An 18,016-nucleotide genomic window follows, 5' to 3' on the forward strand; every position below is an offset into this window, starting at 1 on the left:
GTCTAGGATTCTGATATCGACGTTCGGAGAGATGGTGAACCGCGCGTGTGGAGCACATGGCTCGCCGATGTACTAGTCTCAATTAGGTCACGCTAGAAGAGAACCCCGGCCCGCTTGTCAGAAAAAGTTCGGGAAGTCGCGAACTTTTGCGACCTCGAGCTTGAAGACTGCGACACGACAACAACTTTCTCAAAATGGCCGGTATCAAACGCAAATCCACCGGCGCAAGTGCGCCCGACATCAAGGACAAGAGCAAAAAGGTCAAGGTCGACAAGCCCACAACGAAGAGCGAGAAGAAGCGCGACGTTAAGCCGGTCAAGAAGGCGAAGAAGGCCAAGGAAGAGAGCTCCGACGACTTTGAAGAGTCGGACACGAGCGAGAAGGACAATGGCTTCTACGGCTTCTCCGCGGCCGACGGTGCCGATGTCGACATGAGCGACGCCGACAGCAGCGACGAACAACCCGCAAAGTCCAACGGCAAGACACAGAAGCGCAAAGATGGCGATGAGACTTCAGAAAAGCCTGAGGGCGAGGGCGTAGAGTCCAAGCTGGCGGGATTGAACGGTAAGATAGAGCCATCTACCCTGCTCAATCACTCAGCTAACCGTCCCTCCAGTAAACAATTCGCGAGAGGCGCACGCAAAACAAAAGGCCCTTGCCAGAGAACGAAAGGCCGCGAAGCCCAACGCCGACATCATCGAACGCTCCAAGAAACTATGGGAAAAGCTCAGGCTGAAGTCGCATGTCGACAAGGAAGAGAGGAAAGGGCTCGTCAAGGAGTTGTTCGAGATCATAACTGGCAGAGTCAAGGACTTTGTCTTCAAGCACGACTCTGTGCGTGTCATCCAAACAGCCATCAAATATTCGACAATGGAGCAGAGGCGGATGATCGCGAGAGAGCTAAAGGGCGAGTTCAAGGTTCTTGCTGAGGGCAAGTACTCCAAGTTCTTGATTGCCAAATTGGTAGAGAAGGGGTGAGTAATGTTCCTACTCCCAGCATAACGTATCTAACCGGTTGCAGTGACCCTGAAATCCGCGACCTTGTCATCACCGAGTTCTACAGCCACGTCAAGCGCATGATCAACCACCCCGAAGCCGCATGGATCGTAGACGATATATACCGAGCCGTAGCCACTCCAGAGCAGAAGAACCGTCTACTCCGGGAATGGTATGGTCCTGAGTTCTCCATCAAGGGTCTTTCTGCCGAGGGCACCGACAGCGCGGAGCTATCAGCCATCCTGAAAGAATCGCCGGAGAAGAGGAAGCCCATCATGGGCTACCTGGAGAACCAGATCAACTCGCTCATTCAGAAGAAGCTCACTGGCTTCACCATGCTACACGACGCCATGTTGCAATACTTCCTCGTATGCGAGCCCGGCACCGAACAAGCGAACGATTTCCTCGAACACCTCAAGCCAGACCCAACTACCAAGGAGGGTGAAGAAGCCGACAACGTCGATCTCATGAAGAACCTCGCGTTCACAAAATCAGGGTCGCGACTGGTGTCGCTTTGCTTCGCATACGGCACAGCCAAAGACCGCAAGCTCTTCCTGCGACCGTACAAGGACACAATAGAGACAATGGCCTTCGATCAACACGCCCACCACGTTCTTCTTGCTGCTATGGCAGTGACCGATGACACCAAGCTTTCCGCCAAGTCCATCTTCAGCGAGCTTCTACCCAGCAACGACGCCCTCCCCGAGAAGGTGTTGAATCTGGTCAACGACGCTCGCGCACGCACAGTCTTACTATACCCATTCGCCGCAGATGCGAAATGGTTACTGGATGACAACACCCGTGAGCGATTGAACGAATTGTATGCCATTCGCCAGACTACATCGAAGAAAGACCCAAACATCCGTCTGCAAGAAATCGCAAAGAGCATCGAGCCGCAGCTACTGACAGCTGTCACTGCTCGCGCTGCTGACTTTGCTTCCTTCACATTTGGCCTGCAATTCATGGGCGAGGTTCTCGTTGGAGCCCCAGAGGTGGAGCCGGCGAAGCGCAAAGAGGCACTGACAGAGGTCGCTCGTCTTTCACAATCAATCCTGGACTCCGCGCTACCTGCTTCCGCCGGCGACAACAAGGCTACCAGTCACGGCAAGAACATGTTGAAGATGCTGGTCCAAGGTGGCAAGTTTGACCCTACCACCAAGAAGGTCGTTCCCGTAGAACCTGCTCTCGGCTTTGCAGACTTGCTCTGGCCTCAGATCAAGTCTAATCTGCTCAACTGGGCGACTGGTCAGGGCTCCTTCGTGGTGGTATCCATGACCGAAGCTGAAGGTTTTGCCAAGAAAGACGAAGTACTGAAAGCGCTCAAGAAGGAGAAGAAGGCGCTAGAGGCGGCTGCTAACCCTCCAGGCGCACAAAACGGTGAGCCCAAGGGCAAGAAGCAAAAGAAGGGCGACAAGGCGGACGCGGCTCCTAGAGGAAACGCTGGAGCGAAGATTCTGCTTGAAAAGTTGTAGAGTAGCATGTATTTGATTTGAACATGTATGATGATACCCATGTAAGGCCTTCTTCATGCATTTATGTGCTTCAAGTACCTTGCTGCATCCCTCATTACGTCTCCTCGGCATCGATGTATACTAAATGCCCAGGTGTTGCCATGTGTCTTAGCAGTCCAAATCGGGAAGCGCTTCCGCCGAAACATGCAAGCACACACACCTGCCAACCCGGACTTACCCCGGTACTTGATACCACGACCTAATAACCTAGATTATCAATAAATCTACCCTTCGGACCACATTATCTTGCTCACTAACTGTCTCTCCTCTAAATCGACCTGGCATCGCGCCAGTGTCACCATCGCGGCTACCCAGCTTTTATATCCTCTCGTCTGCACACCAAATATACCCGCAGTACACAATTGCGAAAACCACCCAAGAACGAGATGTCACGCGAATTCAATATCGACGAATCCTCCCTCCCCTCAGTCTTCCAGCAGCAATGGAAATCCAACCCCGACCCGACCGCGTTGCCCTTTCCCCGCGACAACCCACCATTTGCTCTCACAGCCATAGATTGGCAGCAGCTTTCCCTTTCTGACTCGGAATTCACACCGCATTCTTGGTCCAACCTCCAGGACCTCATTTTCACCAACCACCTCGAAGAGCTGAAACGCTGGCCCAGCGCCTTGAAAGCATATCTCGCGTGGACAGCGCATGTAAAGCAGAAATACGGCAGCGTAATGACATACCTGCTCGACCAGCGACTTCTCTGGGACCCAGTCGAAGATGAGACAGGGGCGTTGCGGTTTGATGTAGTCAACAGCACGCCTTTTGCGGATCCAGCGGACTACAAGATTCTGAGGAATGACTGGACGTATGCGTTTGTGCCTGGTATCAAGCATATTGTTGTGTGGTTGAAGCAGCGGTTACCGGTGGATGCGAAGGGTGCGTTGAGTGAGGCAGGAAGGGCGCAAGTGGAGGGTTTTGTGAAGAGAGAGTTTAGGGATAAGGCGGGAGAGAAAGAGGAGGGCAGCAAGGTTATTTGGTTCAAAAACACGACAGATTTGCAGAGTGTGAGGAGTTTGGAACATGTGCATGTTCTGGTCAGGGATGTGGAGGAGGAGGTGCTGAGAGAGTGGATGGTTTAGAAGATGATAGGGTTTCCTGGGATCAGTCTGTTTGGGGAAAACATGTGTATACTGTGCATACGTAGTTTGGTGGTAAAGGACAGTGGATGTGAGAACATTCGTGTTACTACTCAGGTCGTAGTCTAATTGGTCAGAGGCAACCACCGTTCAGCCGCATTCTAGGCATCGGACCTCCAACTTGCACAGATTCGACCTTCTCGTCAACAGCACCCCCTTCTCATATCATGGCACAATCAACCTTTCCAACCCAACAATACACCTCAGACCTCTTCGTCGAGAGCTGCGGCGCCATCCTCTACGACACTACTCGCCAGAAGGTCTGCCTAATCCATCTCGCCCAATCCAACATGTGGACACTACCCAAAGGCCGTCGAAACGTCGGAGAATCGCGTCGAGAAAGTGCACTGCGCGAAGTGTACGAGGAAACTGGATATAAGTGTCATATCTTGCCAGTGGACATGAAAACCAGAGCCACTATCGCTGGCGACACGGCCGACGCTCCAGATGTAGCGCGCATCTCGCGCGATTCGGTAGAACCTTTCATGGTCACTATGAGGACTTTGAAGGATGGTCAAGGTGTCAAGATTATATGGTGGTACGTCGCGATGATGGACCAAGGTGCTTGCGAAACGAAAGGGCCTGCAGAAGAGGGTGTTGAGACGGGCTCGTACTCCTATGAAGAGGCTGAGAGGTTATTGTATTTTGAGACAGATCGAGAGGTGTTACGCAAGGCTCAGGCATTGGTTGCGAAGTTGGGTTGATCTTTCGGGTTCCAGAACTTGATATGATACTAGCAGCTTTCAAGAGGCCGCAGCCTAAACCAATATAAATGGCGAAACATAACAGAAGATCAAAGCAATGTAGGGTCTTAGGTTGCGTTGCTCTTCATGGGACATGGATGTTTATGTTCTCCCTTGGAAAGAGGGTGCTACTAGACAGAGTGTAAATCCTTGACGTTGAGCGTGACCTCATGTTGCGATAATAACTCGGTAGATTCCGAGCTGCATCATGCCTTCTCAAGATGGCGCGTACGTGGCTTGGCTGGTGTGAGCGGACCAAGCGTGGTTGCCCTACACCAGGAAGCATCGTGGCGCAGTCTACAACAGTATGGAACGAGCAAACCAAGAAGGACATGTACACGTTTAAATTCCCCAGGATCGCTCATCACACTGCGGTAATCTTCTCACATTCTGCCGTGGTTGGCTAAGAAAAGAACGTGCAGAGAGTTGGGCTCGGTTTTGTGCCACCCCTCCATGCCGGATTTCCGATAGAAGGTGGGGCACCCATTGTGGCTAGTGACGTACGATCGCACAGCCTCTTTCACGTAACATCAGCAGCTGACACAAACAGTCAATCGCAGGCTCTTATTGCGCTGAGCTGCAACATCTTCTATTCCCTCATCGCCCTCTACATACCGTGACCATGGGAATCTCCTCGCAGTACGTTCTGCTTATCGCTATCGCTATCCTCGTTCTGCTCCCAGCCGGCGCAGACGCTTTCGGTGCTGGAAACATCGCGTCGATATCGAAAATCGAAGGCAAAAACTGGCGTCATGGCGATATCGAAGATATGCTTGCGACGGTCGCTTGCTTGAAGGGCCACAAGTGGAAGAGTAACATGATCAAGGTATGCCCAAATGGCGATGCAGCTGCGATCATGGTGACTGACCTTACGTGTAGCGTGTGTACTTTGGCAACTGGCTACGCGATTACTCACAAGTAAGCCCAACTGAATGTGCGACGTCGGAATACGCTGACCAGCTTAGGCTGTTGATGTTGGAACGTTGGCTAAAGTTCAAGTACGCGAAAGCAGCAAAAGAGATTTCCCCCATCGACATGCTTACAAAACGTAGGGAGAAACGATTCGCGTTCTTGTCTGGGTTCTGTCATTCATGTCTTTTGGCTACGCAACTGGAGAGTTTGAAGTCACAGCCGAGAGGCTAGGTGTGTATAGGCCCGAAGAACACATCGGTAAGCGAACTTGAACCTCTTCTGCTTCGTCCTACTAACGAGAGCCCAGATAACCCTGTAAGCCACTGCGATCGACGCAGACAAGAATGCATTGATACTGACTCCCCAAAGAAGGACTATGCCGACAATGAAGACGCGAGAAAATACGACCCTCGTCTTCGAGGACCAGTATCAGATGCTGAGCTTGCAGTGGATCCAAACACTGGTATGAAGAACTACATCGCAAACGAACATGGTAACTGGGCTACCTCGACCGGATATGTGAAGTACTCTTTCGCTCGCGCCATCCACTTCGGTCGACTTTACACCCACGGCCAGTCTGGTCAACGTGGACGGGACGAAGACCTTTCGGAAGCGCTTCGCTGTTTGGGCCAAGGACTGCACTGCCTGGAAGATTTCGGAGCCCATACCAACTACACTGAACTCGTGTTGCGTGAACTGGGCTACACTAACGTATTCCCTCACGTGGGCGTCCAAGCTGGCATCAACCTCCATGGAAAGCACACCTATCCTCTCGTAACAGGCACGTTCGGAGGTGTTGACTTCTTCCACTCGGTGCTAGGAGAAGCCAATGATCACATTACTCAGACTGAGATCGATGAGGTGAACACTGCTCTCGTAGATGCAGTTGGTGGGTCTGGTGGACAGAGAAGCGGACCAGGAGGCCAATCCAACGCTTGCAGTGGACTCATTGATGTTCTGAGCAAAGTCCCTGGTACTGGCGATCTGATTAGCCAAGCCCAGAGCCTGCAGGCCTCGTCAGATGCTCAAGCTGCAGAGAACGCGCGAGGTGGGTACGGCGATTACAGTTCGTCTAGGGCTGGACCTAACGACTTCGCTGCACCACCTGGATCCATGGGCGGACCACCAGGACCGGATATCCCAGGAACGAACACCGACCCAGCCACCATTATCCCCAAGATATACCCAATCCTAGGTAAGGAGTCTCGAAAACATAAATCTATAATCTAAACTAACCTCCACAAGTCTTCCGCGACAACGTTGTCCGCAAGATCTCGGCCATCGTCTCCAAGATCCCCGGTCTAGAGAAGCTGATTGAGACCATCACCGAGCGCGTCACGCTGTTTGTGCTGTCACTGCTTGCGCCCTTCATTCTACCCATCATCAAGACAGCGTCGTCCCAGCTGAAGAGCGGATCTTCTGCCGTCATTGACTCAGCGGCCAAGCACCAGTTTGAGGTCTGGACGGACCCTACATCCACCAACCCAACACACAGCATGCTGTCCAAGGATCACTTTTCCAACGTCTTGAACCCACCAGCCGGTCAAGTCGCGGTCGCTATCCTACAGTATGTCGCGCCCCGCGTCATATACGCTTGGGACCACCCGGATGTGCCGGTCGACGAGGTCCTGCACGACTGCATGCGCGTGTTCCATCACCCAGCACTTCGCGACCCGCACTGCGAGGTACACAACAACATGTTCAAGGTCGTTGAGCAATGGGCCCGCAACTACCACGGAAAGGACCTGAACCAGATCCTGTCTTCTGAATCTGTAAAGGCTGGACATAACCACAGCGGAGACCACGATCACTCTGCAGGCCACAGTCACGGTGCGGTGAACATGTCGAGCTTTGGCGGCCACAGCCATGGCGGTGGTGGTGGCGGTGGTCATCAACAGCAGTCCAGCGGATCCGGCGATCTCCTGGGTTCCTTGACGAGCAAACTTCCAGGTCCTCTCGGCGGTATGCTCAGCAGCTTCGGTGGCAGCTCTGGAAGAACTCGCGACATGGACGATGAACCCTCTGCTTCCTCTTTGGCAGCACCAGGTCCAGGTCCATACCAGCCTTCGCCATCACCTCAACCCTCGCAGTGGGCTGACTTCCAACCCTACCAGTCCTCCTACGCAGGTGAAGGTTACCAGCCGCCTGCCGAGTACAGCAACGCTGTGCCCTCTGGCGGATACGGATGGGGCCAGGGCCAGTACTCTGGAGGTCAAGGTGCGGAGCCTAGCTATACGGTCCCTACAAACTACCAGCAAGGGTACGAAAACTACCCTGCTCCTGGAGGCTATGGCCAGCCACCGGCTCAGCAGCCCCCGCCAGGATCTTATGGTGCGTATAACCAGGGTGGCGCATACAATTCGTATGATCAAGGCGCGCCTGGAGAAGGTAGCGCAAGAGCGTGGGGCGCTGGAGGAAACTCAGGGTGGTAAGCGCTGGTACAAATACCCAGGCGTTGACGGCTGTAGAGTGAGTGAGGCGTCCCTGGCGCGGCTTCCAGATGGAAATGTCCACTGCAACATCTCCGTAGATTCATGAGTAATGCGAAATATGACCTTTCAATCCCGACAACAAGTGAAGTGCGGTAGAGTAGAGATTCTCATGTCATTGTTCTTCCTCCATATCTCTGCGACATCTCATGCCTTTTGATTCCAACTTCTTTTTTGTAAATACATGATATCGAAGAAACGCTTTCCAAAACAGATAGCCCCAAGCCAGATGATATGCCAAATGAACGCCGGCCGTTATGCTAGCGTCTCGCGTTTCGTGAATATTCGGGTGTGGTATTGGTACAGGCTACGCAAGCCAATCTATCCTCATTCTATCGTCGTAGATGATGACATGTGCCCGATTTACTCGTTGATCTTAGCCAGAAGCCTACACAACGTATGTTAGCCACCAATTCCAAACCGCCAAACCACGCATCCTGAATGATGCGGAGAACGTACTCGTGGTCCCTGAAAAGGCTCAACTCCTCCTCGCCAACCTTGATGGGACTTCCGCCGAATTGCGGGATCAAGACCTTGTCGCCGGGTTGTACGCTGGGGGTAACGCGCTTTCCATCCTTGTCAAAGGCGCCGGGGCCGACGGCGAGGACTTTTGCTTCGTTGAGCTCCTTGACGGCGGTCTCGGGGAGGAAGATGCCGGTTGCGGTCTTGGCTTCGGGCTTGATGCGCTGGACGAGGATGCGGTCGAGGAGGGGAGCGATGCTCTTGATGGACTTGATTGCGGACTGTGCGGGGGGAATTGGTTAGCTGGGAGCTGAACTGGAGGTGGAAGTGGAGGATGGGTGGTGGGGTGGTTGTGGTGGTGCGCAATGCTCGTGTCGATAGATTCGTATGGTGGGTTGGTATTGGGGGAAGCTTACCATGTTGACGGACGGAAGAGAACTGGGTATCACGTAGAATCAAGAAAACGTTGTAGGTGCGCCGGGCTTGGAGAGAGAAAGATGTTCGGGTTGAAAGCTAACCAGCAAGATGAAGATGTTGTGCTTTGCCCTTCCAGAAAATTCCATGTCCGTGCACTTACCTCGGAACAGCCTGCGGAACGTTTGGCATCTTCGCGCATTACCAGAACGAGTAACCTCACATTCGTCCCTTGCTAGGTGCTTTCTTTTCGCATTGCATCGGCATCGACCAGTGCTTCTTATGTGGAGAAACAATGTCCGACGATGCGGGCATTGTTACCATACTGCGAGGCGGAACCATGTAGCTGGGCTGTTCCGACGCGCGCAGTCTACGAGCGCTCTGCCAATTGGGAACGATGAGTTCGTGTCGGCTATGCGGGATGGCGTGTTCGTGAAAGAGAAGGGTGATGATGTAGGCAAGAATCTTTTGGGTAAGTTGCAGTCGTATTCGCTGTAAGGATGCGCGACTGATGTGCGAGACAGGCATTGCCATCAGTGGAGGTGTCGATTCAATGGCACTCGCTGCGCTCTACGCACAGTCTCGAGTACAAGACCCCAAGCTGCCTCTCCCTCATGGCTTCATCGTAGACCACAAAGTAAGACCGGAGAGTACAGAGGAAGCGAAATGGGTGGCACAGCAATTACATTCGAAGCGTGAGAATCTATGATACTTATCTGGCGTTCAAGTACTAATATCGTCAAGTTGGTATACCAGTCACCATTCTTCCCCTTACATGGCCCGATGCCTTCGATCCCAACGATTCCAAGCGATTCGAGACGGAAGCGCGTACCCTCCGCTACCAAGCGCTGGGTCTAGCATGCAGAAGCATGAAGATTACACGCCTCATGCTCGCACATCACGCGGATGACCAGGCCGAGACAGTCATGATGAGGCTGGCGAACAATAGGCTGCGCTCGGGACTTCAGGCAATGCAGCGCAGAGAGTGGATACCAGAGTGCGAGGGCATACATGGGGTGTACCACAGCGGAAAGCACCAGAAGCCAGATCGCACCGGGCTGGTACCATTCAAGGTCGAACAGGGAGGTGTGCAGATTCTGCGGCCTCTGTTGACGTTTGAGAAGACGAGACTTATTGCGACGTGTGAAGAGAAGGGGGTAGCTTGGGCAGAAGATAAGACGAACCAGATCAAGACGCTTACGTCGCGCAACGCTATTCGCCATATCTACCAGAACCACAAACTCCCAGAGGCATTGAGTGTCAGATCGTTGGTCCAGGTATCGCAGCACATGCAAGAGCGCATTAAGTGGCACAGAGATCTCGCGGACAAACTCTTTGATAAATGCCCCATCAAACTCGACATACAGACAGGCTGTCTTATCGTCCGGTTTCCTCCCTTCTCTGACCTCCTACCATACCCGATAAACACCAAAGCCGACAAGACCAAAGCGAAGAACACGGCGTATTGCCTGTTAGAACGTGTGGCAGGACTGGTCACACCCGCCACGAAAGCACCGCTTGGTGAACTCGCCGCATCCGCCTATCGCATCTATCCCGAACTCGAGGAGCTCGAAGAAAACGTAGTACCGGGTGAAGCGCTCCGAAAGAAGAACTTTTGCGTCTACAACGTGTGGTGGCGTTTCTGGGACAAGCCCTCGCCGTTCAACAAGCCCGAGCACCAAGAAGAAGGCATCAACCCGGACCTGACCCATCCCCGAGAATGGTTGCTTACCCGGCAGCCCCTTGAAGCGCTGGAGAGAGCAAATCCTGAACTGAATATAGTCTATCCGCCAAAAAGACTTCTGGCTAAACCGTCGCAGAGAGAATTGTGGCGACTGTTTGATGGCCGCTACTGGATCTCTTTAACCAATCGACTTACGTACGACAACATCGTGTTGCGTATGTTCAGCAAGGACGACTACTTACCCACTGCCCATGAGATCAAAAACCGCATGCTTGAACCTGCAGAGAATAGTCCCTACCGCTTCATCACGGCTGCTTTCGATCTGCTCAAACCAGCCGATCTGCGCTTCACGCTACCTGCCGTATTCCGGATAGACCGCAAGACAGGCGAGCAAAGATTGCTAGGGTTCCCGACTCTCGACTTGCGGCCCCACGGTTTTGGACCACCAGCGAGTGAGTGCAACTGGGAAGTTGCTTACAAGAAGATTGATTTCGGGTCCCGGTCTGCGTATGATATCATTACGCCTAGGAAGTCGAGAAAGGATATATATGATGAGGCGATGAAGGGCAGACCGGCGGAAAAGAAACGCATTATCAAGTCAAAAGAGGTGTTGAGGAAGGAGCGGAAGATGAGAAACGTCTTGAGGAACAGGCAGGAGCGTACAGAGGCGAGAATCAAAGGTTCCACGGGATATGACCGTGCGGCACATGTTGGTGGGAAAGAGAGCAAAAGACAATGGAGCGCTGCTTTTCAGGACGTGGAGAGCAGTATGCAGGCAGACGGAAGAAAGTGAACAGAGAGAAAAAATGTTCACACAGAGGGAAGAGGCAGCCTGTATGCTATGTCATTAGCAATTGATACCCCACAACTATCTGATGGAATATATCACCGCCATGCGGTGACAAGTGCTCTGGTTGGGGTAAGAAGGGTCCCGCGAGGCTGAAGCGATGACGTTGTGGGAACAGACACGGAAAGTGCATCCAACCAAATGAGGAAGGCAGAAGTCGTGGTAGCCGTCTCCACCAACGCGCATCGCCTCCTTCCCCGCCCTGCAGCGGCAGTCGAGCGCCATTGCTTTGAGCTTATTTCGACCGCTATTGTCTTGTTTATTGCATGTAAGGTTGGTGTTGGTCCTATACTGTTGTTTCGCACAGTGCATGGTTGGTTTAGATCGGGTGTTGGCTGTGATGCATTGGTAGTGAAGATGGTGGATGTCCTCCCGCGGAGTGTTCTGGTGGCTCAATCACGGCGTGCGGGGAACATTGGCAGGACTATTCATGTGGCGCTGCTGAGACTATTTGTACTTTGTGCGCCATGTAGCTGACATGTGGTGTGAGATTGAGTGAACCACACCTCAACAAGTATCGCATGGCTTGCTCGTGGTGACTGTAGCGTAGTTCTACACGCTATCGACGTTGACTCGTGTGGTGGAGCCCGGCCGGGAGTCTTCGAGTAGCCAACTCGCTCCGCGCTCCAGAAGAAGCCACGAAGCGAGAGTAGTCAGGGACGCGAGATCCACAGTTCATCGATGGGGCAAGAGCGACGATAAATTGTCAACAACAGGGCTGTCAGCGGCTCAGAGATTCGATCAGAGATACGACGACGGTGGCTTGTCAGATGTTGATTAACGTGTGGAGTGTAAATATGGCAAAGTTCTGGATGGCATTTAGCGTTTCAAAGGCATGAAACGGCGCGCAACATGACTTGGTGCACAAGGTTGCGAACAACCCAGGCACAAGGCCGCACGGGAACCCGTCAGCCTCTTGTCGCCAAATTTGCTGCACCCGAGTGCCTGTGGCGGTGAGCGAGACGCGGATTGGGTACGGTCATAATTACTGTCAGGGAGATCGTCTGCGGAGTTTTATCGAGTGCTCTGTGCGTACCGCGATGTTGGGCAACCACCGCTGAGATGACAGGAGGCATGTAGATCAAGCGGAATTTCTTTTGTGCGTCTCAGGTCTGGCAGCAGCAATGATGTGAATCGAGGTGATGGGGCAGCTGGAGAATGGGCGACTATTATTTGATACGTAACAGAGAGTTTTTGAAGTGCAAGCTGTGGCAGGCTAGTCCATGGTGCTGCCCGTGGTAGACGCCCCTTTCACGTGAGGTCAAGATTGAGCCGGCATGGCCCTAGTCACACTGGCCAGGTGTTTTCGGCTGATCTGAGATGAAGGCGACCATTCTTGAGAGTCAGTCCGGGTTTAGCAATTTTCACTTCACCCGTTGCTGTGGCAAGGCGGTGTCCAATGTGGATGATCTATGCCAGGACTGGTCTGTTCAGGAGTGCAGGTGTTGACCGCGCCAGATAGCAGATGCAGATGCCAGAACCAGAGATCAGAGACCAGCCTCGACAGAGTCGGACTGGCAAGAAAAGAAAGTCAAGCGTGCGTGAACGCCATCAAGACTAAGATGGCGGCACGTAGTCTCTTCGGCAGCATTTGCGCAAAGGTTAGCAATTTGGGCGCCAGGGTCTTGACGCCTTTTGTAAACGGGGATCACGCTTGGAGGGCGGTGGCGTGCCGCGATTCGTTACGTGCAGGCGCTAGAAGTGTCTAGCCTTGAATGCTCAGACAGCCTTGGCATGGCGCGAGAGTGCGAGTTGTGCAGAGTTCGCGACGGCGCAACCAAGACGGCGGAGGCGTGGCACAGAGGTGCGCGGTGTTGAAGGAGGTGTTCACTGCAGCGGCCAGCCGTAGAGCCGCCTTTTGAGTGTGTGAGACTCGAGGGCGCTCGGGTGATGATGTGCATGGAGTGGGTTGGATGCAAGATACCGATGTCGATCACGGTTATACTCATGGTGCTCACCTGGGCACTACTACTGTGCCGGAGTACTGATGCAGTCCAGTACTGGTGGATGTACAGCGGACACCTAGTGAAGATGGGTGTCGATGGGACGATGACAAAGACGAGGCGCTATCGTGTTTGGAGCCGTCATCAGTCTCGTGAGCCCGCAAAGATAGCAACCTCTGCCAGACATCCATGGCCGATCGTGGGCAAGTGTGAAGAGGGGCAGCTGGATCATGCGACCACGCCCAAGGGTCAGTCGACCTCTCTCTGCTTATCAGACGCGTGGGCGCCAACGTGGAATCCGCCAGATGCCGGATCACGCACAGTAGACGCAACTCTGGCAACGATAGTAAAGGTTGATGCCGGTGCACAGCGGGCGTTTCAGAGGTCAGAGTGCATAACGTTGGTGAATGGTGCTATTCGGGCGGGCTAGCAGCTGGCGGGTCCGTCCAAGAGGACGTGCAGCCGCGAAAGCCAATTTCGTTGGTGGCATCCCTGCACCTGAACCCCTACCTAGCAACAGCCCTCACCTTAAAGTTCTCCCCTTCCTTGGGCGTCTGAGATTTTCTATCCTTCTTCCTCCTCACCGCCCTTCGCATCCTTAACAAGGTCGTGCCTGCTTGTCTGCCGCTGCACTTTGCGAGCGTCGTACTTTCCCTTTCCGTACATCTTGTAATACCCAACCCCCGAGCTTGCCTCACAACACTCCTCTTTTCGCACCCACAAACCCCCACACGCACGCTATCAAACCCATACAGCACCACACACCATGTCTGCCCCCGTCGACGCCCCCAAGCCCGTCGAGCACCCCGAGGTTGGAACTGTCGGCACCGTTGAGCCTGCGCCGGCACCCGTTGTCGCCAGCGAGCCTGTTGTCGCCGCGCCCGTAGAGGAGGCGCCCAAGACGGAGGATGTCCCCAAGACTGAGGGCGAGGCCGCAGCGCCCGTAGAGGAGGCCAAGGAGGAGAAGGTCGTCGAGCCCATCTACAGCGGTGCGCTCGGCTACAAGGCGCCTGGCCTGAAGAAGTGAGTGCAACCACATTTGGCGACTTCCCGACCGTTTACTAACAACGTCCAGCGCCTTCCGCTTCGCCAAGAAGTACTTCTGGTTCGGCGAGGAGCCCGTTGCCGCCGACAACTTGAGGGAGTACCTCCGCGGCGAGAAGCCCGAGGTTGCCCACCCCGTTGTCGCCTGGTCCAGCCAGACCGGAAAGGGCCTCCTTTTCTTCGTCAAGCACGCCGACCAGAAGGAGCACCCCGCCGGTGTCCTCAACTTGGTATGTTGAAATCTCCGTAGTTGAAAACCACAGTCTAACATCCCCAGGCCTATGCCACCGACCTCGCCAAAGATGGCGCCGTCGCTTTCGCGTTCAAGATCTCCGGCCACAAGCACACCTTCGAGGCCACCACCGCCGCCGAGCGTGACGGATGGTTCGTCGCCGTTGAGAAGGCCATCACCGAGGCCAAGGCGTCCAAGGACACCATCGAGTCGAGCGAGGGCTACAAGGAGAACAAGGAGAAGATTGGTACGTTTTTCCAAATCACCCCCGTCGCGTCGCGTCGCGATGGCACTAGTGGGCGATCTGTCTGTGTGGTGCAGTAGGCTAACAACCCGCAGGTAAGCCCACCGCGCTAGCGGGAGCTACATCCTCCGCCCCCAAGAAGAGCATGGACGCTACCCCCAAGCTCGCCGAGGGTGAGACCGCCGCTGCTGGCGAGCCCGTCGCTGCTCGCACTGGATCTTCCTCCAGCTCTTCTTCCGACGAAGAGAAGCGCAAGAAGGCTGCTAAGAGCAAGTCCCGCTCTGTCTCCCGTGGCAAGCGTGCCAGCCTCTTCGGCGGCCTGCTCGGAAAGAAGGACAAGGAGCCCAAGGAGGAGACCGAGGCCGCAAAGACTGAGCCTGAGGTCAAGAAGGAGGAGCCCGCCGTCGTTCCTCACCTCGACGAGAGTAAGCTCACTCGGTCCATATTTGCATCATCCCATACTAACATGTTATAGTCCCCGCCACTGCTCCTGTCAACGCCAACGACGTTGTGAAGCCCGCCGAGGAAACCACTGCCGAGCCCGTCGTCCCTGTTGTCGCTGCTCCCGCTGAGGAGGTCAAGGTCGACGAGACCGCTGCCCCCGCCACTGCTGAGAAGCCCAAGCCCCAGAAGCGTGGTTCCATCTTCGGATCCTTCGTTGAGAAGCTCAAGTCTCCCACCACCGAGAAGAAGGAGCACGAGGCCGGTCTTGCCTCCACCCCCGTCAAGGAGAACGAGACCGCCGCTGAGGCCAAGCCCCTCGAGGAGGCCCAGGTCGGCGCACCCGTCGTTGCCGAGCCCGCTGTCGCTGCCACCGAGGCACCCAAGACTGAGGAGGCCAAGGTCTCTACTCCCTCCAAGGAGAAGGACCACTTCAAGTTCGGAAAGTTCTTCGGCTCCAAGGACCGCGCCAAGTCGCCTGCTCGTGAGCCCAAGGTCGACGCGGCTGCCCCTCAGATCGCCGACACCAACGCGCCAGCCACCACTGAGCCCGTCCAGGCTGTCGAGCCTGCTCCCATTGCTGAGACCAAGGTTGAGCCCACCGCTGAGGCCGAGGCTCCCAAGCAAGACAAGCGCAAGTCGTTCTTCGGCAACCTCGGCCGCTCGCTCTCCAAGGCGACCGGTAACAAGGCACCCAAGGACAAGAAGGACGCCGCCAGCCCTGCTCCCGTCGCCGAGGAGGAGGCTGCTGCCGCCCCCGCCGTTGAGGAGAAGAAGGAAGAGACCACCGCCCCTGTCGTAGCCGACATCCCCGCTGAGAACAGTGTGGGCGATGCTTCGAAAAGCGCCAACCCGACTGTCGCTACAACTGCGTAAGGTTTGGTGGGAAGATGTCAGCCTTTGCAACGACAGCCACGACGGAATGACGGAAAAGCAAAGACTTCGTAAATCCCTTGTTTGACCGCCGGCCACTGATACCCCCAAAATCTGCTTTGGATCTTGAACCCGGATTCAGGCGTCACATTTGGATCAAGCTTCTTCACATATCCCCTCTCATATTTGATTTCTCCTTGCATCTGGACCAACTCATTGTCACTCTCTCTTGGTGGATCGCGACGGACTCTTTGTTTAGACTGATACCACTGTAACTGTTTCTCTCGTTTTGATACCACTGGCGGATCTCGGACGCATTTGTTTTATCGCGCAATACCCCGGATACCCTCTGCGTACTGCCTCGTTAGAAGGAGTACACAAGCGGCCACTAGGGCACATATCGACGTAATAATCTCTAATAAACTGTCGTTTGCTCTTAGTTGAAGTATTAGCTGTGTGTTCTGTGGTGTCTTGACTCGTTGATGGCGATGGTTTGCGCGGAGGAGTATGCCGCGTGGATCGACCAAGTTGCATGACGCTCACTCACAACGGTCGTGTGCTGCCCGGATGAGTGTGAACTAGACACCAACCTGCAATAGACCGGCCCAGCCCTGGGTGTGCGCATGAAGACATGTGGCAAGGCTTGGGCAAGATTGTCGCATCATGAGCACGGCAAGAGCGGAAGGCGCACTGGGGGGACCATACAGCGCAAGTTGACTGCGCCTTCCTTGGTGCTATCGATTGATACTTCCATGTCTGGACCCGGCAGCCTCGTCTCTACCCAACACAGCTCGCCCTTATTCTCTTTCTGAGAAACACCATGCCCATGCCATCATCTTTCACTTGCCTTCACATTCATACCCCGCTCGTATTGCCGCTGCATTCCTACCTTCGCTCTGTGCATTGCTAGGCCATACATGTCATCGCTTCACCATGGTAGGTGGATGCCGATCGCGTGTCTCAGCGCAAGTACCAGCAGTTCGCATGCTCTAACACACACCATTAGGGTTGTTGCGCCTCCCGCACGAGTGACGACACTCCGCCTGCTGTCCTCGCGCATTCGTCGTCGCGTAACATCACAGCGCCGTCGACGCGACCCAGCTCTATCCCCTCACCACGCGCCTCACATGCTTCGCAGGGCAATGCGCACCCACCGCCGAGTCGCCCAGATGCCGACAACCGCCCCAACACGCCCCTCAAGCCCATATCTCCGACTCAGCGCTCGCGCCTGCCTAACACGCTCGCTTCACCCACTGCTAAGAGCAGTAGCCGCGTCCAGCCTTTGACAGACTCTACGCACTCGACATGGACCCGATCACGGCTAGAGAAAGAGCGCGAAGACTGGTGGGATACACAGGTCACGGGGTCGGAGCAGATATGGGGTGCCATACGTCTTGTAGCGCAGCATCTACAGGCTGGGCAGTTGCAAGAGGCGCAGACGATGCTCGATGTCAGTGACTGCACCTGCCCGACGGGCCTGCTCTGGCGAGGCGTCTACGATGCGACTGGCGTCCAATACAAAGTCCCCGAGTGGGTGGTAGTAGAGCCAGAGGGCCTAGCAGAAGAGGATGGCATGGACGACAAAGACTTGGCTGGAGATGCCAGCGCCAGTGCTGTGCAAGAGACGGTTGAAGATACCCTCGCGGACGACTCCGGCAGCCTTATACGTGTGAAAGTAAGGACGAGCCACGACCAGCGGGATCATCAGGTCGTCATGCGGATGAGAGACTCGGTCGCGACCATTATTGAGAAGCTGAAGAAGCAAGCAAAGGTATGTCGGACTTGATTGTCTTCATGCCTCTCATTTACTACATGTACATTACTAACCACATATAGCTCGATCCCACCCTCATAGTTCGTCTCGCATACGGCGGACGTATATATCAACCCAACGAAACTCTCGAGTCGCACTCTTACTGGAACTTTGCTAATAACTACATCCTCACCGCTCTCGTCTTTCAGTAAACATTTGACCCTTTGCACATCCGCATCCGCATTCCTACCATGTCCCAACGCTCCACGTTAGAATATGC

The 18,016-nt window shown here is 54.6% G+C and overlaps 8 protein-coding genes across 8 annotated transcripts; 7 read left to right on the forward strand and 1 right to left on the reverse strand.

The window, feature by feature from the left end:
- Positions 1-194: 194 nt before the first annotated feature.
- On the forward strand, positions 195-2,468 carry J4E93_007591 (uncharacterized protein; the record flags this gene model as incomplete). The annotated part of the gene is made up of 3 exons (XM_049345497.1): positions 195-564; positions 617-974; positions 1,022-2,468. 3 exons carry the CDS (start codon positions 195-197, stop codon positions 2,466-2,468), a joined length of 2,175 nt encoding a protein of 724 aa, XP_049197024.1.
- Positions 2,469-2,893: 425 nt separating this feature from the next.
- J4E93_007592 (uncharacterized protein) lies at positions 2,894-3,598 on the forward strand (the record flags this gene model as incomplete). The annotated part of the gene is made up of 1 exon (XM_049345498.1): positions 2,894-3,598. One exon carries the CDS (start codon positions 2,894-2,896, stop codon positions 3,596-3,598), a length of 705 nt encoding a protein of 234 aa, XP_049197025.1.
- A 224-nt stretch (positions 3,599-3,822) lies between these two features.
- Positions 3,823-4,359, forward strand: J4E93_007593 (uncharacterized protein; the record flags this gene model as incomplete). The annotated part of the gene is made up of 1 exon (XM_049345499.1): positions 3,823-4,359. One exon carries the CDS (start codon positions 3,823-3,825, stop codon positions 4,357-4,359), a length of 537 nt encoding a protein of 178 aa, XP_049197026.1.
- A 661-nt stretch (positions 4,360-5,020) lies between these two features.
- J4E93_007594 (uncharacterized protein) lies at positions 5,021-7,742 on the forward strand (the record flags this gene model as incomplete). The annotated part of the gene is made up of 3 exons (XM_049345500.1): positions 5,021-5,224; positions 5,680-6,505; positions 6,556-7,742. 3 exons carry the CDS (start codon positions 5,021-5,023, stop codon positions 7,740-7,742), a joined length of 2,217 nt encoding a protein of 738 aa, XP_049197027.1.
- A 420-nt stretch (positions 7,743-8,162) lies between these two features.
- Positions 8,163-8,680, reverse strand: HSP10 (10 kDa heat shock protein; the record flags this gene model as incomplete). The annotated part of the gene is made up of 3 exons (XM_049345501.1): positions 8,163-8,187; positions 8,259-8,542; positions 8,678-8,680. 3 exons carry the CDS (start codon positions 8,678-8,680, stop codon positions 8,163-8,165), a joined length of 312 nt encoding a protein of 103 aa, XP_049197028.1.
- A 409-nt stretch (positions 8,681-9,089) lies between these two features.
- Positions 9,090-11,152, forward strand: J4E93_007596 (uncharacterized protein; the record flags this gene model as incomplete). The annotated part of the gene is made up of 3 exons (XM_049345502.1): positions 9,090-9,147; positions 9,200-9,370; positions 9,420-11,152. The coding sequence occupies 3 exons, from the start codon at positions 9,090-9,092 to the stop codon at positions 11,150-11,152; spliced, it is 1,962 nt and encodes a 653-aa protein (XP_049197029.1).
- Positions 11,153-13,915: 2,763 nt separating this feature from the next.
- On the forward strand, positions 13,916-15,986 carry J4E93_007597 (uncharacterized protein; the record flags this gene model as incomplete). Its single annotated transcript, XM_049345503.1, has 5 exons — positions 13,916-14,172; positions 14,225-14,423; positions 14,471-14,672; positions 14,765-15,094; positions 15,145-15,986. 5 exons carry the CDS (start codon positions 13,916-13,918, stop codon positions 15,984-15,986), a joined length of 1,830 nt encoding a protein of 609 aa, XP_049197030.1.
- Positions 15,987-16,916: 930 nt separating this feature from the next.
- Positions 16,917-17,948, forward strand: J4E93_007598 (uncharacterized protein; the record flags this gene model as incomplete). Its single annotated transcript, XM_049345504.1, has 3 exons — positions 16,917-16,919; positions 17,122-17,754; positions 17,820-17,948. 3 exons carry the CDS (start codon positions 16,917-16,919, stop codon positions 17,946-17,948), a joined length of 765 nt encoding a protein of 254 aa, XP_049197031.1.
- Between the last annotated feature and the right edge of the window lie 68 nt (positions 17,949-18,016).

This window comes from Alternaria ventricosa, assembly GCF_023758065.1.
Source record: "Alternaria ventricosa strain BMP 2768 chromosome Unknown scaffold_14, whole genome shotgun sequence".
Lineage (NCBI taxonomy): Eukaryota > Fungi > Ascomycota > Dothideomycetes > Pleosporales > Pleosporaceae > Alternaria > Alternaria ventricosa.